Source organism: Littorina saxatilis, linkage group LG13 (genome assembly GCF_037325665.1).
Source record: "Littorina saxatilis isolate snail1 linkage group LG13, US_GU_Lsax_2.0, whole genome shotgun sequence".
In the NCBI taxonomy this organism is placed as follows: Eukaryota; Metazoa; Mollusca; class Gastropoda; order Littorinimorpha; family Littorinidae; genus Littorina; species Littorina saxatilis.
Genome location: NC_090257.1, coordinates 7,116,648 through 7,134,124, shown reverse-complemented (window position 1 = coordinate 7,134,124; position 17,477 = coordinate 7,116,648). Strand labels below are relative to the sequence as shown.

General features: G+C 37.6%; 1 protein-coding gene across 7 annotated transcripts in view; it reads left to right on the top strand.

The window, feature by feature from the left end:
• The window catches only part of LOC138946368 (sodium/hydrogen exchanger 9-like), a 66,884-nt gene that overhangs the window by 25,404 nt on the left and 24,003 nt on the right, over positions 1-17,477 (top strand). For 2 of the 7 annotated variants that reach the window (XM_070317943.1, XM_070317941.1), the window contains 4 exons: positions 9,366-9,454; positions 9,952-10,060; positions 10,735-10,884; positions 13,217-13,457. In XM_070317943.1, coding sequence (XP_070174044.1) covers positions 9,366-9,454; positions 9,952-10,060; positions 10,735-10,884; positions 13,217-13,432 — 564 coding nt within the window. In that variant the 3' untranslated portion in view covers positions 13,433-13,457. Of the gene's footprint in view, positions 1-9,362; positions 9,455-9,951; positions 10,061-10,734; positions 10,885-13,216; positions 13,458-14,817; positions 14,882-17,477 lie in introns of those variants that run through there. The other 5 variants (XM_070317942.1, XM_070317940.1, XM_070317944.1 and 2 more) reach the window with 3 other exon arrangements.

Here is a 17,477-nt window from a genome sequence, read left to right as displayed (position 1 = left end):
TGGCCAAAAGTTGTGCAGAGGGGTCACTACCTAGCAAACGCCCACCCCCCACTTTTGGCCAAAAGTTGTGCAGAGGGGTCACTACCCAGCAAACGCCCACCCCTTTTTGAGTCACTTGAGAAAATGTGACTCTATGTAATCGGTCAGTGTTAGTCTGTCCGGCCGGCCGTCCGTAGACACCACCTTAACGTTGGACTTTTCTCGGAAACTATCAAAGCGATCGGGCTCATATTTTGTTTGGTCGTGACCTCCAATGACCTCTACACTTTAACGATGGTTTCGTTGACCTTTGACCTTTTTCAAGGTCACAGGTCAGCGTCAAAGGAAAAATTAGACATTTTATATCTTTGACAAAGTTCATCGGATGTGATTGAAACTTTGTAGGATTATTCTTTACATCAAAGTATTTACATCTGTAGCCTTTTACGAACGTTATCAGAAAAACAAGGGAGATAACTAGCCTTTTCTGTTCGGCAACACACAACTTAACGTTGGGCTTTTCTCGGAAACTATAAAAGTGACCGGGCTCAAATTTTATGTGAACGTGACTCCCAGTGACCTCTACACTTTGACGTCTGCTTTGGTGACCTTTGACCTTTTTCAAGGTCACAGGTATGCTTCAGGTATGCATTGTGTTGTGAATAGCAATTTCTTCCTGTCCATCTGATGCCTCATATAATATTCAGAACTGCGAAAGTGACTCGATCGAGCGTTTGCTCTTCTTGTTTGCTTTAAAAATAATTTGTTTCAAGACATTCGGCCTCCTTTATCTACGATTTGTGCACACTGTTCGATGATTCGCCGGTTTTTTCTTCTTCTTTTTTTCTATCACAGAACGTTGATCTTTGTTTCTGTAAACAAACGGTGTGTTTATTTTTCATTAAAATTGCATAAATCACATGTAATGTTGTATCACCTTTTTTTTCTTGTGAAAATGTGATGACACTTTATCTTGCAAAGGGGTGTATACCCAGCAAACGCCCACCCCTTACTTGTACCCGAAATCTGTGCAGAGGGGGGGTGGGCGTTTGCTAGGGATTTTACGGTACTGCTTTTTTTTTTAAGTTACTTGGTTTGCAAAAAGCAGCTGGCAGTGTAGAAATATGTTAATTAGCACTCTTCCCCGTTTTAAAGCACTATATTAGTCAAACCAACCTTGTTGCACTTTGCACTTGGCAATTCTGGAAATACAGTAAAGGTGCATCGAGTATGTCACACAAGTGTTAAATAGACTAGACCCAACATTCTCTTTGAATCAGGAATTTTGTTATATTACATTGTAATGTACTTCTTCTTATACACATATATTAGTTAGTTAGTTAGTTAGCTGTTGCTTTTCGGGTCCAGCGGACAATAATAGGCCAAATCAGGACCCCATACACACACATTAAGTCATTACACACCTTAACTTTGTAGTAATCAGATGAACAATAAAAGCAGTTTTTTGGTGTGTGTGGTTTTTTTTTCAAACTGTGAAGGACTCATTCCTGTCTTGGCAGCAAGGATAATTGCCAGTCAGTAGCATTAGATCAATATGGATTCTGAAAGACAAAATCATCAGTGTATGTAAAGCTGAATGTCCATCTCTCTCAAGCAGGTTCAGAATGTTTGTGATAATTTTTCAGAGATGTTGCTAAGTTCTTCTTCTTCTTCTTGTCGATCACTGTTGCTAAGTTCCAAGGGTTTAATATTCAGAACATGTATTCTTAGGAAGACTATCCTCTTTTGGATATTTGTTTGCAGGTATTTGCGAGTTTACAACTGAACTGAAGACCATTGTTTTTGTTTCCTCTTGAAATTATTCTCATTCACCATTTTCTTTGTTAAATTACTACCCATTTTTGATCGTGCTAAACACCACACTGTGTAATTGTCTACACCCTGCATCATTAATTTTTAACAAAAACTAATTTTTCATTGAAACACACTGTAAACCAATTGCTATTTTGTAAGACACAGTACATTGCTGTCATTACATTTAGTCAAGTTTTGACTAAATGTTTTAACATAGAGGGGGAATCGAGACGAGGGTCGTGGTGTATGTGTGTGTGTGTGTGCGTGTGTGTGTGTGTAGAGCGATTCAGACTAAACTACTGGACCGATCTTTATGAAATTTGACATGAGAGTTCCTGGGAATGATATCCCCGGACTTTTTTTTTCTTTTTTTCAATAAATGTCTTTGATGACGTCATATCCGGCTTTTTGTAAAAGTTGAGGCGGCACTGTCACACCCTCATTTTTCAATCAAATTGATTGAAATTTTGGCCAAGCAATCTTCGACGAAGGCCGGACTTCGGTATTGCATTTGAGCATGGTGGCTTAAGAATTAATTAATGACTTTGGTCATTAAAAATCTGAAAATTCTAAACAAAATTGTTTTTTTATAAAACGATCCAAATTTACGTTCATCTTATTCTTCATCATTTTCTGATTCCAAAAATATATAGATATGTTATATTTGGATTAAAAACAAGCTCTGAAAATTAAAAATATTAAAATTATTATTAAAATTAAATTTCCAAAATCGTTTTAAAAACTATTTCATCTTATTCCTTGTCGGTTCCTGATTCCAAAAACATATAGATATGATATGTTTGGATTAAAAACACGCTCAGAAAGTTAAAACGAAGAGAGGTACAGTAAAGCGTGCTATGAAGCACAGCGCAACCGCTACAGCGCCAAACAGGCTCGTCACTTTCACTGCCTTTTGCACTAGCGGCGGACTACGTTCACTTTCATTCTGTGAGTTCCACAGCTTGACTAAATGTTGTAATTTCGCCTTACGCGACTTGTTTTATTATTGTCACACTCTTTGCCAGTCCAGGAAATACATGCCTAAATTCACACTTGAGACAGACTACCAAAATGCCCTTGCTATAGTTGGTGTGTAACAGGTAGTCTAGCCTGTCTTACTTTTTGTTTTGGGACATCTTCAAACTATAGCAGAATCAAACATGAATCATAACAGTAGTACATGTACTGGACTTTTGGATCGCTTGCTTCCCAGTTTGGGCATGCAGTAGTTATAGAGGAAGCTTGTTTGTTTGCAGATGTATAAACGACATATCAACAAATGCACTTTCGTGCATTTAGTGTTGTCTTGCCGTATCTAGTAGATTTTGCTTTTGTATCAGTGGATATGGCACGGACTGCTCCGATGAGACTGATCCGACCATTCTTTCAGTGTGTCATACTGACATGCTCACTAAAATATTGCGTGGCCAAAGTGATGATAGCGAATCAAGTGAATTGTGTCACTTTCTTTAATGTGTCAAATGTGCTTTTGCATCATGTCCTCTCTGTTCGACAATGATGATTTCTAATCTATTGCTCTTCCTGGGATAAGATCAATTTGAAAAGAAGAAATTCCTGTTCAGTCTGGTTAATTTTGTGAGCATGTTTTGTAAGGACATTTCAATCGTGAAAGGCAGCTAGGTTCCTCTGTACAGGAGAATTTGACCACTTCTCATCTCTATTGTTGTCTGTATTTGTCTACAACCACTGATGGCACTCCGGTTGGTTCTCTTTTTTTCATCCTTTCAGACATTACTAGTAATGGAAGTTATATTTCATAAACCTTCCTCGTCTTTTGTTTTGAAGACGGTTTTGATGGTTGTTTGAGTGGGATGAGTGCAGCTGGGGCAGCTGATTGCAATGGAATTTATTTTTTAATAATCAAAAGGTTTCTTGTTTTGTAAGTCCTCTTATTTGGTTTTAAAACAGCAGCTGTGCGGATGATCGAGTTCTGGCTCGAGACTGTATCAGGTTGCAAAGTCCTGTTTTTTTGCCTGTGGTTCTTGAGGAATAAAAGAGAACTAATCAGTTCATTGTGTGGATACATGATCTTTAAGTGAATGTCTCTGTTTTTGAGTTTGTTTGCTTTATTTTTGTCTGCTTGTGACATCCAGTTGGCCAATTCACTGCAGTCTCTTGCAGGCAACATCATTTGCGAATAAATGTATGAACTTACAGTATATGCCTGGCCACTCTTTTGTTGCTGTGTGGTAACCACAGCATTGTCTCATCAATTTTGTCTTTTCATCCTGTTAATTAATTATGAGATGACCTCTGCCGCTGTGTAGGCTTTAGTTAATTGTGAGATGAAATCTGCTGTTGTGCAGGCCTCTTTTTGTATCATTCATCATTTTCATGTCATAGGTGCAGACAGCGTTCACTTTTTCTTTGCTGTTTTTCAGTTTGTATGTTTCGCTGATCCTTTCTGATTTTTGCGTCTGTTGACTTTCAGTCGTCTGTCTGTCATTGCCAAGTCACTTATTTGTATTCTGTTCTCGTCATTGCTGATTTCTCACTCTGCCAACTTTTGTCCTAACTTTGTGTCTTCATTTTGAATCATCTCTTTCAGTCTGCTTCAGAAGAACAGAACTCACAAGTTTCACCCTTGCTTTATGCTCAAACGCAGGTATCAGCTTGCAGCAATTCGTTACTTTGCCTGCTCTGCATTCTGTTCAGAAGTCAGCTAGAACTGTCTTGATTTCGGCCAGAGTTTTGTTTTTGCTGATTCTTAGTATTCACATACATGTATTTCATTTGCTTGGTTTGTGTATTTCCTGTGGGTGCTGTTTTGATATTAGTTTTCAGAGATCCCATAATCGTTTCTTTGTCTTACTAACTATTTTATTCTGTGCCAGTTCTAGAGTGAATGCAATTGTGTTCTGGTTGATGCGAGTTTTAGAAAGCATTTCAGTTGGCTGCAGTGTCTGTGTGTTTGTTTTCAGTTTACACACACTATGATTTGGCTTATCTGCTTTTGTTGTATGTTTTGTTTATTTGAATCGGTGTGTCAGTGAGACCATCCTTGATACTATGTTAACTGTGATGGAATAAGAACACTGGGGAAAAAAGTGTTAGCAAACTGATGATTTCGTTTTCATATATATGAAAGAGCTATATCCTTCCTATGTATGTCCCTAAAATATGTTATACAAATCAACAGTACTTTCATCATCGATGAACGGCGAGTTGTGATTGAAGTGATGTGAAATCTGCCGTGACTGCGCTCGTCACACACGGAACCGATGTAACGTTGATATGAAAAAACAAACACATCTGTGTTTTAGAAGAATCTGTGCTCTCCTGTTTGTAAATAACTTCAATTTGTTGATATGTAGAAATCGATTTAACCTTCCCCCTTGTTTTTCTTGAACATTGAAAGTTGTAGATAACTGAAGTTTTTTTTAATAAAAAGAGCCTCTGGGAAAATGCCACGGTTACGAACACCATTTTCTTTTATGATTGCTTAGAGAATGGCTATTTCTTTGCAGCTTCATACAAAGTTGTAAAGCCCTTTGCACAACAGTGTGTGCATGAATCAGATAAAGAAAAATAAAAAAAAGATGCATGGGTCACCATGTCCATCTTTTCGCTCCATTTTATTTCCGAGTTTCATTTTTTTTTTTTTTTTAAATACTTATATTTCCTCTGCGTATGATCATTGTAAACACCTAAATATAAGACAGGTTACATCGTATATGCTTTGTTACACTACAGAAAAGCTTGGCCGCTAAGAAAACGACCACAATGCAAGTTCTGGTCACCCCCTCTACTTTTAAGGAGTTACCCAGTATCTATGATGGTCTCTAAGTGCTTTCAGAGTGTTCATAATATCTTAGCTCTGTGTTAAAATACATAGTAATTCAATCAAGTTGGCGTTTTAATGAAACAGATCCTGTGATTGGTCAGAATGCCCAAACTCATTAAAAATTACCGGTCATTAATTGTCGATAACCACTGGCTAAAAAAGCCATTAACAACCTGCTGGCGAGGCGCATTGATACAGCCTCAACTAGTCTCGGTTAGCTTTGAGGGTCATTTTACAAGTAGGAAATATGAAGGCCAACCAAATACCGAGACCATAAGGTATGCGAAGTGATGACGTCAAATACGTGACGTAAGTTGATGCATGAATTTTTCCGGACTACGTCAGTCAATTCCAAAGATCGCTTTTGTGATGAAAAGAATTTGTTTTAGAGTTTGCTGTTCAGAAACCCGTCAAAAAAGAAGGGAAAATGTGTGTGAAAGAAAACAAAACAGGAGCAGAGTGATACGATAGGAATACAGAGACATATTTTCTTGGGACTTGACCCTTGCAGGTAGGTGGACTGAAAGTAGTGTGTGAACAGAACAGAACCAATTCTGTCTGTTTACAACCGTATGAAAGCAGGAAAGAGATTGTCAGATTGAATCTTCTTCTTCGTCGTTCGCTCAGGTCAGATTGAATTACAATAACATTAACATGCTTCCATTTGAAACTTCTGGTCTTCATCGTGGATTGACGCCCTCCCAAAGTCTAATTGAAGCGAAGTATGTTAATGTGTAATTATGTATCGATTGAACACTGGATTTCCCTTCTTTGAGCTATGTGACGTCAGAGGCCGACAAAACTTCATATTTAGGCGGCCAGCCGAGACTACAAAATAGTGCGTGTTTGTTTGCGTTCAATCATAAAAACTACAAGAAATTCCAACCAGAATCGATCGATACAGAAATGTTATTTGTATTTTTGACCAAAATATGACAATTTACACATATCTCAACAGTCATTGTTCACCTCGACCGCTAGCGCGGTCTCGGAGATTATACACTGACGGTCTCGGTATGTGTAAAATGTCATATTTTGGTCAAAAATACATAAAACGTATAATATCTAATCATGAAACCGGAGATGCATTCATGCTTTCGCACGTGTTGTTCTTCATGACCGAGGTGTACTGGGTCTTTTTAGCCAGAGAATGTTTAACAGCAGTCATTCGTGCTTGAGCAATAGAATGTTTAAGTGTTGTTTTTTTTTGTTTTTTTTGGTACATATATGACATGACAACAACATCAGACATCAACATCAAATACCATCAGACATACAAGACTATGCTATGTGCATCTTCAAACATAAAAGAAAAAAACAAAAACAAAACAGGAAGGCACAATAAAACGTACAATTACATAGCCCAATTCAACACATTTCTAAATTATATAAACATAATCCTCGTTTGCGTTCTTGTCTTTCTATTTAATTATTTTATAGAACTTAACTCATAGCAACAAAAGAATGTGTAAGTGTTGATTAGTTGAATATTACAGATTCGTTACAGTGCCTTCAAGTTTTGGTTTACTATTTGGCTACACACAAAATGTTCTTACATCCTTAAGTTTCCATAGCATGTAACATAAGGGATTCAGAATCATATTTTTGTTTTTAGAAATATGATACAGATAGACAAAATTCAAACCACATGTGACCATGTAGTCAGCCAGTACTCAATGGGCAGACGCATGAAAAGAATAAGATTATATTAGCGGAGGAGGGACATGAAATCCAGTTTTATACTTTGAACTGGTTTTACAAAACACATTTTTAAAAGTGTTATCAGCTCACTTAATATAATTTATTTCACTGCATTTGTTTGTTTTTGATGGTGTAAAAATTGTGTAACCAGTTATGAGTTTAAAGTTAAATTTCATTTTCACTTGTTTTGATATTGACCATGACTGTCATATTCTGTGTTTGTCATTAAGTTTACCATTGGAACATTTATCTCAAACTCATCATCATCGGCGTTTAATCATCACCACCACCAGCTGTCATCGTCAATCATCATCAGCTCTTTTGGATGCATCTGATACTATATGATTTAATTCTGGTTTGGGGATCGTTATGTTAAGTTCTGGGTATTATCAGTTGAAAAAAACAACCATCTGTGTCGATCTTGCTCTCAAAACATTGGGATTCCTGAAGGCTTGTTTTTAGTGTCCGTCTGATTCATACCTTATGTGAATTAATGCTTTGGCCAAATTCCCAAATTGGTTTACCTCAGCTGTCAACTTCATTTTGGGTTTTGGTTCATTATGTACCCTGTGACGATCTGCCCTGGATGACCTCTGTGGTTTGGTGCTTATGGAACGTGAGGCATGGGTTAAGTTTCTTTCTTCTCCTTTGTTTGAAACTCCACAGTCGTTAATTGCATTGCTGAGATATTGCTCCTGTGAAGAATACTGGCGACTTTGTGGGATCCAAATTGCTTGAATAGATCTGCTTTCGTGGTTTATGTGTACTTGTTGTGAATGTGAGTTTCTATGAATTTAGCATGAAGTTCTGAGCTAATGGAGAATTGCTGGGTTGGTCTGACTTTGGTTGCTGCACTTGTGAATGGAAGGTGTTAATTTCTCTATTGGCAATTTCAGCGATCTTGCAAATGGCTGTTTTCTTCTGTGATTGGGACCTCAGTTGTATGACTCAAGGCACTTTTAAAAAAACTACTGAAAAAAACTGTGTTGTTCGGTTTGCCTAATTCAGATATTTAAACAAATATATTGTATATTTAGTTGTTATTACCTTTAAAGTTTTTGGTTTTATATAAATGTTGATGCTCTGATCTACATAGAATGTTTAAAATGGATTGCTTTAAAGTTACCTTTCTGTAAGACTTATTGGTCATCATAATGGTTATCAATACACTTTCACATCAGAAACTAAAATAACGAAAATGTGCTGGATGTATTCTTAAAGACACTTCAGGTATATAACTTGAACATTCTGAGTGTCTGGAATTTAATATGTTATGATTTCTGCATTTTCTTGAATTACCATTTCAGCTGTTATTGTTACCCCATTAATGTTGTCTAAATGTGTTTGTTTTTTCAATTATACTATCAAGTATTATTGCTGTTAGTTTTGTCAGTGTATTCCAAACCTTAAGCATGTTGACTATCTGAATCTCTTCAGTTGTTTTAAACAGTAACCAATCATATTAATTATGCACGTGCATGTTGTGGTATGGTGTACTCTGTGTGGAATTCAGATTTAATCAAAGTACAGTATATCGTTTTAAATATGAAATGGATACATATGAATTTGTTTAATAGCAAATGAACTGTCAGACTTTCTGTGCAGTGTGAGCATCTTAGGAACAGGCCAGATTAACAGAATGCACACGTTATAATGTCAAACTTTAGCCTGTATAGAGTAATCGCAGACCATTTTGTCAGTACATGTACTACATTAATGCAAAACATTGTGTAGATGGAAGCAGGCCTTTACAACACTTGTAGACTGAGTTTTACAACCAACCTCGGCTAAAAGCATTTATACTGGCTAATTGGTATAAATTATTTTTATGGAAAAAAACAATGTTGCGGCTGTGTTCATGAACAATGAAAGATAAAAACAAAAGTAGAATGTAGAAGTTGACACTTAAGCTGAAACACCCTGGTTATTCGCTTCTTACATTTTCTTCCCTTTCTTTCTTCTGCCTCTGTTCTTCTACTTTATTGATCTTTTTCTTTTCTTGTTGCTCAATTTAAATCTACCCATGCAGTTTTGTGTATACATGTGTTTTTTGTGTGGGCAGCAGCAGGGTGGCGGTGAAAATGGTCAACAGCCCGGTTCCACTCCGTCAGAAAAAGCATGGCTGGTGGCCAAGTGGTACAACTTTGATACCATGTAAGGACATTATTCATGCATGTGATTAATTTTGTGGATGATGGAATTGCCTTAGACGTTACAGGACATTATCAGCGAAGGGTTGGAGTAAGCACTGGTGTGGGATTGTTCAAATATTGGGATATGATATGAAAAATGAGTGTTCTATTGTTTGTTTGGCACCTCTGCTGTTTGGTTTGAATCTTAGTTGCGTAACATTTGACCATAATGTGTTTCTATGTAAGCTATCTTTAAATACACTCAATTGAAGCAAGGCAAAGTTTCCTACACAGTTAAAGACAGAGTCAGAACGATTCGCAGATAGACAAACAGATTTCCATAGATAAACAGATATACATTGTATTTCCACAGAGAAACAGACAAACAGGCTTAGCAGGTAGACAAACAGACAGAGATAATTTTCTTGTTTTGGTCAGTCTGAATTCTGTGGAGGTTTAGCATTGTCAGAGACTTGATTGGTATGATTTTCCTTATGAACTTTAATCTGTCACTTTCAGAGTAATGAAACCTCTCCTGACCAACCATCGGCCAACACTGATAGAAACGCTACCCAAGTGTTGTCTGCCGATTGCCAAAATCTTCACCACAGAAGAACAATTAACACAGGTGTGATTTGAATAAATTATTAATCCAATGTTATTAGGCCTAAAAAAAAAATAGGTGTGGTTACGGTAACCCGACCTACCCTATTTTTAGGGGCCGATCCTATAACTTTTTATTAAATTTGTAAAAAAAAAAAAATAAAAAAAAAACAGTGCAAAAAACGCAATAAAAGCGAAAGCGCCCGTGTCGCACACTTATTTCCCTGTCAAGTAGGTTTAATTTGTACACATTAGAAAAAAAAAGTTAAAAAAAAAAAAGTGATTGCCTACCTACCTACCCTATTTTTTTGGCTATGTTACCGTAACCACACCTATTTTTTTTTTGGCCTTATCAAAGAAAGTAAAATGTCAAGACATGTAGATATGTGGGATTGCTTGAAGATGTGAATGTTTATATTAGGATGGAGGGCATTTTCACAAAATGTATTTATTTATGTATTAAACAGTGCAAACTGGTCTTGAAGCTGAATGGGGCATGAATACAACATTAAGATAGATTGAGTGTGCACATGTGCGTGTCTGTGCGTGGTGCATAGAAAAGCAAGCAAGGTATTCATCAATGTAGCTGTCAAACAGGAAGGCTTTAACAAAAGCAGACAGCAACAAAACACCTCAAAATAAAAATGCACTCACTTGCTTCTTCTTCCTTGTGCTTTTAATTGTGCCTTTTATCACCAGGGTCTGGGTGGTCCCACCGATCATGACTCGGACACGGACATGATCATTGATGAAAACCAGTTGTCCATTGGTGGCATGTCTGACCATTCCCAGCTGGACCAGGCTTCTGTATCCCCCAATCACCAGACAGGGAGAAAAGAACCACTGCAGGTATGTACTCTGCTTGATCCCAAAGATGGGTGTTTAAGTGCTGAATGTGTTAAGTCCTTAAAGTTGATAGGTTGGTTGGCTTGTTCATTTACAGGCTTGTCTGTTCGTTTGTAATTTGTTTTGCCTGTTTGTTGTTTATTGACATTCTTATTTGTATGGGGTGGGGCCGGGGGTGGGGTGGAAGGTGAAGAGATGACGGGATGACCAATGAGGAAAAGAGGGCATGGTTTATGTTATTAAAATGTTGAACTTTGGATGAAATGCCTTCTTCTCATGTTATTGAAATGTTGAACTTTGGATGAGATGTCTTCTGAATTTCTTTTTTGTCGTAGTTTTAGCTATGGTTTTTTCTTGGTCTGTTTCGTCCTGTGGCCCTCAGGACGTCGCCTCCGCACTCCCAGATTCCGCACGCTCAGAACTAAGAACAGTTTTATTCCAAAGTCAATTGGCTTTTTAAATACCTAAGTTAATTAAAACTAGTATGTGTGCCGGTGAACATATGCACTGATTTCTGTGATGAATATTTTTTATATTCTTTGATGTGCACCCTTATGCTGAGTGTGATAACCCTCGAATGACTAGTCCTGTGATAAATATTGTTCAATGACATATCTAGTCCTGTGATAATGATAGTTTTTAGCGGTAAACTTTTAGCTAAAGCTGACGGCAATTTACCTATTTGGAATCATGTTACTATTCCTGTTAGTGTACATATGCGTGCGCGAGTGTAGTATGCTTCGTATGGTATTTTTATCTGTTGTCTTATTATTTGTTTTGTCTTTTAATGTGCACCACACTGAAATTTCTCTGTATGAGATAATAAAGTATTCGTATTCGTATTCGTATCCTTTTATTGTTTTGTTTAGCTGTTTGAGAAATACAGATGTTATTTTTCTTGACAGATGACATAGAGCTCTATGTTAGGACATGTCATTTTTGCGTTGTATTTCCACTGCATATTTCTCGTCTGTTTTCTTTGAAAGTTTTGTTGGTTTGTTTGTTTGTTTGTTTTTTTGGTCTTTGAATTTATAATCAGTTCAGCTGTTTGGTCGATTTTATAAAGTGTTGCATCTGTTTTGTTCTGGTGTTTTCACCCCTTTCATGAGCAATTTCAGCAAACAACACAAGATGTGTACATAAGATAGAGTGCTCGTTTGTTAGAAGCTGGGCAGTAGATGGTTTTTGTGACTGTGTGTATGAGATTTGACTTTGTGTGCTTTCTCCTTTAATTTTGGACACCATCTGTTTTTGCCAGTAAAACGTTCGGTAGTGTGTACGGAAATGATTATCATTTGCAACAGCTTCTGTTAAAGAGGTCAGAGTTTTCAGCCCTTTGGGAAACATTCAATTTTCTTTTTTCAGTCTCGATACCATTATCTTGCTGATACCCCCCCCCCCCCCCCCCCCCCCCTCCCACTGCTTAAGCATTCATTCGCAAAGCTGACATCACAGAGGTTGCGGTTATAGAGGCGCACACAGTGCTTTTTTTTTGCTTCATTTGTTTATTTCATCCCTTTTTACACATCCCTTTACACATAAGATGGCTAAAAACGAGTATTTAACAGGGCTTGAAATCTTTATTTTGGAAGATTTTCTCCAGTAAAAGTCCATTTCCACCATACGAAATACCCAAAGCCTGTTATGCCTGTCAATTAAGTTATACTCAGAATGCACCAAGTTGCATAAATTTGGTTCTTTAAGCCGCCATTAGTATAATGGGGCTTACTGGATTTGCTCTGTCTGTCTGTTTGTTTGTTTGTTTGTTTGATTTTCTTTTAATTCCGGGGTTTGGATTGGGACAGACCTTGGGCCCCCGTAGAGGGGCACCAGTCTGCTGTGCGTCACCAGTATTGTCCCCCCCAAAAAAAATTCCTCCTCTTCTTTGTACCATTTCAGGCCATATATATGTTGCATTTCAGTACCACTCTTTTGCTCAACAAGCAATTGAATGATGATTTTTAGGAAGACTTTTTTTGCATTCTGAAAATCGTCGAACGCAAAATACAAAATATATCTATATATCTGTTGTCATAATTTGTTTGTTTGTCATAATGTCATAAGGTTAAGAACATGCTAAAAGGGAAAGGTACTGAGAAGTACCAAGTACTTTAGGCACATAAATGTGATTACATTTATGCATAATATAGTCTGACTGATGCTAGTAATGTTTCCTTCAGATCCTTGTGGTTAATTGGGTACAAGCTCATCCATTGGCCTTGATTACAATACGTTGTGTACTGTGTGTGTGTGTGTGTGTGTGTGTGTGTGTGTGTGTGTGTGTGTGTGTGTGTGTGTGTGTGTGTGTGTGTGTGTGTGTGCATCCCGTTTTTAGAAAGGAGATGGGCCTTTGGATAAATGTGACTGCGGGAAAGCAAAACCCAGCAGCCGTAAAGCTGGCAGAGAAAAATCAAAGAAAGACCGAAGTAATAATTGGTCAGACAATTTGCATGAAGAATGTTCATTTTTTTGTTCTGAGATGTTCGGTTCTGAGGTCATTGGAAGAAAGAAGCGAAATGCCATTTGCATTCTGAATCGTCCAATGTTTTAGAAAAGGAAAGAAAAACAAGAGGCGAAGCCTTCAAGGCTCACGTAAGAAATCGACAAACAGTAACACAAACTCAATCACTCCGTCAGACATACACACACACACACACAGTAAGCATAGGTGAAACTGTGCAGGAAAGCGAGACCCTGGATCTGCCAAGTAGTCTCGGCCCGCTCACAATAACAATGACCGAGACTTTCAGTAATTCCTTTGCGTGACGTCTAACCCTCTTACGTCATAATGTGACGTCTTCAAATAGTCACACACGTCAAACACTTTTGACCGAGACGTAATCTTCTTATGCGAGCTTTATCCATAGACTCGGAAATGTTAAAGTTTCTATCACACACACACACACACACACACGCACGCACGCACGCACGCACGCACGCACAGACAGACAAAGTTTATCATCGCATAGGCTACACTTACGTGAGCCAATTATGATTTCAGATTGTGACTGTTTCTATTGCTTGACGTTAGACGAACGTAACCCGTCGCGATATAACCTTCGTTGTTGAAAACGACGTAAAACACCAAATAAAGAAAGACGAACGTAACAAGCTTGTCCCTCCCATGCACACTCACCTTTTGAATATGTCGAGCTTTACATCCTGGATCCCACCACCTTCATCCCCTGAACATCATGGCATGAAACTATTTCCAACCATTGTTTATCGTTTTGAGCAAAATGTGAATGTTTGTTTTTGTTACATTTTAGACTTAGAGACAGGCACACACACACACACACACACACACACACACACACACACACACACACACACACACACACACACACACACACACACACACACACACACACACACACACACACACACACTGACACACACACACACACACACAAACGCACAGTGACACACACCGTGACACGCACACACACACACGCTCGCTTGCACACGCACACATACACAGGCTGAATCATCTGATTTCTGTCTATACTTATTTACATTTATATCAACCATTAGCAGCGCTGAATAATGCTTAACAGGGAGCTCAAGCAATGAGTTTGTCAATTGTACTCGGAAATGTTTGAAGAAACTGATCGGCTTGGCTTTGCATTCCCGCTAATGCCCACCCTCTCACAGCATTTTCATTCTTCTAGTGACTTCCCCATGTTTTGTGTTTTGTTACCTCTTCAGTTCTAATGTTTTACTTTTCGTTTTATTCATTTATTTATTGCTTTGTATTAAACAGGAGAAATGTTTCTGGTTCAGTTCAGCAGTTCAGTTTATTTGTTTTTTATATTCTTAAACGCAATTTTAGGCGTTTTGTTCTGTTCTGAAATGCATTTGAAATGTAGGTTCTGCCTATTTTGTGTTCGGCAAACATTTTCTGTTGTGTTCTGTTTGTTTCCCTCGGGGTTCAAGTTTGATGACGGAGACCTGGGCCAGTTTGAGGCCGACGACAAGCCGTTAACGCCCTAACGCCTGTGTAAGTTTCCCGTACCAACCCTGCTATGGCACTGGTTTAGTCACACTTTCCAATAATGAAATGGTACTTTTAAAATGAACCAGGTGCCGTTGTACTACCACTACCTTTCTTTTCACATGTTAATGCTTTTTTTTTTCTTGGTTAAAAAAACCAGTCCCTTATAGTGATTCAAATTTGATTCTGTGGTTAACTTCTGTGAACTCTGATATATATTAAGGGTTTTTTTCATGTTTGTTTTTCATTTATCTGTTTATTTATTTATTTATTTATTTATTTATTTATTTATCTGGTGTAAGAATAAAGTTGTCTTTTTTTCCCACTGATAACGTTAAACACATTTTACTAACACTCTTCATATTCTTTGTTCATCATTGACTTATTAACTTGTAACACAAACTCTAACCAAGCATATGTTTTAAGAATTGCCATATTTATCATTCAATGTTTGCATGAGACATTATTGACTGGTCATTAATGATTTATGTCAAATTTTGTTTCATGCTCTTTGTAATAAATTTTAGTACAGTAAGTCTTTGGAAGCTGAAAAGATAGTTGAGCGTAAGGAGAGATCACAGTTCTTAAATACATACATTTATTGTTAACTCATCTGCAGACAATGAATTCCTTACAGGCAAAAACTGTTTCAGCTTTGTGTTTGTTTAAAGGATTTCAAAACACTACACTGATATAAATGGTTGAAAACACAGAAAAGTGAGTGAATGAATGCAACAGAAGAAACAAAAAGTTGCTGAATTTTTTTCTCCATTGCAATTTTGGAAAAGGTCTGCTCTTCAGGTTATCAAGTGTTAGTTCTTTTGGTAGCACAGTCATATATGCGAAACTCACATCCTGTCAATTAATCTTTAACCTACTTGCTCTTCTTATATGCTGGTGATGGGGTGGTTATTGTTTGCGAGCTTAATAGCCTCTGTACAGGTTTTTTTTGCTGCCTCCTGATCACCAACTGCTTTTGTAGTTCTACTCAAATTCTATTTCATTAATGCGTGTGTGTGTGTGTGTGTCACCGTGTGTGTGTGTCACCGTGTGTGTGTGTCACCGTGTGTGTGTTGTGTGCAAGCAATACATGCTGTACATAACGAATGATGAACAGCTTCAAATCTTTGTCATCATACTGCTCCTGGCTAATTATAAAGCAACGTTTTAAAGAAGGATATTTGGATGGATATTGAAGGATATATTATTTATGTTTGTAATATGCAACATCCAAAAAGCATTTTCCATGCCGGTCACTCACATTCACCCTCTGTTAAAACAAAAAAACAAGCCAACAAACACTTGCAGTAGCCCATTCAGCCCATTGTGTCTCAGAAAGTCCAAAGTAGCCATTCTCAGAAGCTTCTGTGGTTTCACTGTTCATTGTGTACATCAATGATGATGGAATACACTAAATCCGAATCCCAACACTTGCTTTCTGTAGAATAGTAGCAGGCATTTTTTCTTTCTTTCTTAGAATCTCCTTCCTCACTTTATTTCTTTTTCGTCCTGAAATTCCGTCTCATTTTTCGAATCCCAACACTTGTTTTCTGTGGAATAGTAGCAGGCTTTTTTTGTCCTTTCTTAGAATCACCTTCCTCACTTTATTTCTTCTTCTTTTTTTTTTCGTCCTGAAATTCCGTCTCATTTTTTTCTCAACCTGTCTCCTCTCTGGCATGAGACCGATAAGGTGGTGTTGTATGGGTTTTAGTTCAGAGGAGTATTGGTGATTTTTGATGGATTCACTGGAGAAGATGCTCCTTAACCCTTATACATATTACACTACCCCCAATCTCCCAAATGCAGATTCCTGAAACACCCGCTAACACAATGATACCTATGACACATATCTGTTTTGACTAAATGTTTTCAGATAGACTACTAGGAATCAGACGAGGTTGGTTATGATGGTGGGGGTGGTTGTGGTATGTTTGTGTGTGTGTGTGAAGAGCGATTCCCAACAGATCTTCATGAAACTGGCCATACACATTCTTAATTATGTCCACTACCGTTTTTTGTGAGTTTTTTTATGCAACTATTTTTGATGACGTCATATCCGGCTTTTAAAAAAGTTGAAACGGCCACTGTGGCCACCTCTTTTGGCTTCAATAAAATTGATTGACATTTAAAGGTGGTCGTCTACATTTTTGCCTTGTTTTAATAATCTTATGGTTAGATTTCGCTAAAAAGTTATGTCAGATGATGAATGAACCATGGGGAAAAAAGTTATAGAAAAAAAATATATGTAAAAAAAGATTTTATTTTTGGGTAGCGTGACTCACGCTTCCAATATTTTGTTTTCTGTTAGCTGAGAACATGTGTTTTGCCTAAAAATACTGACCAATCAAATTCATGTCACTATGCTTATAGCCACGCCCAAACAAGTGCAGCAACAGTTTGACACTGGAGCGCTTATGTCCACGGTTTTTTTTAAACGCACGAAATACACGGGATTTGAGAGGAGTTTTGCGCTTGGCATTTTCCAAATAAGGATATCCTACTATGAGTACTACGCTGGAATACTACAATGAATTTTCAAACGGCTACACTGGCTTCGTCTTTCCTGATCGAAAGGGGGTGTATTGTTGATATTTGTAGATAA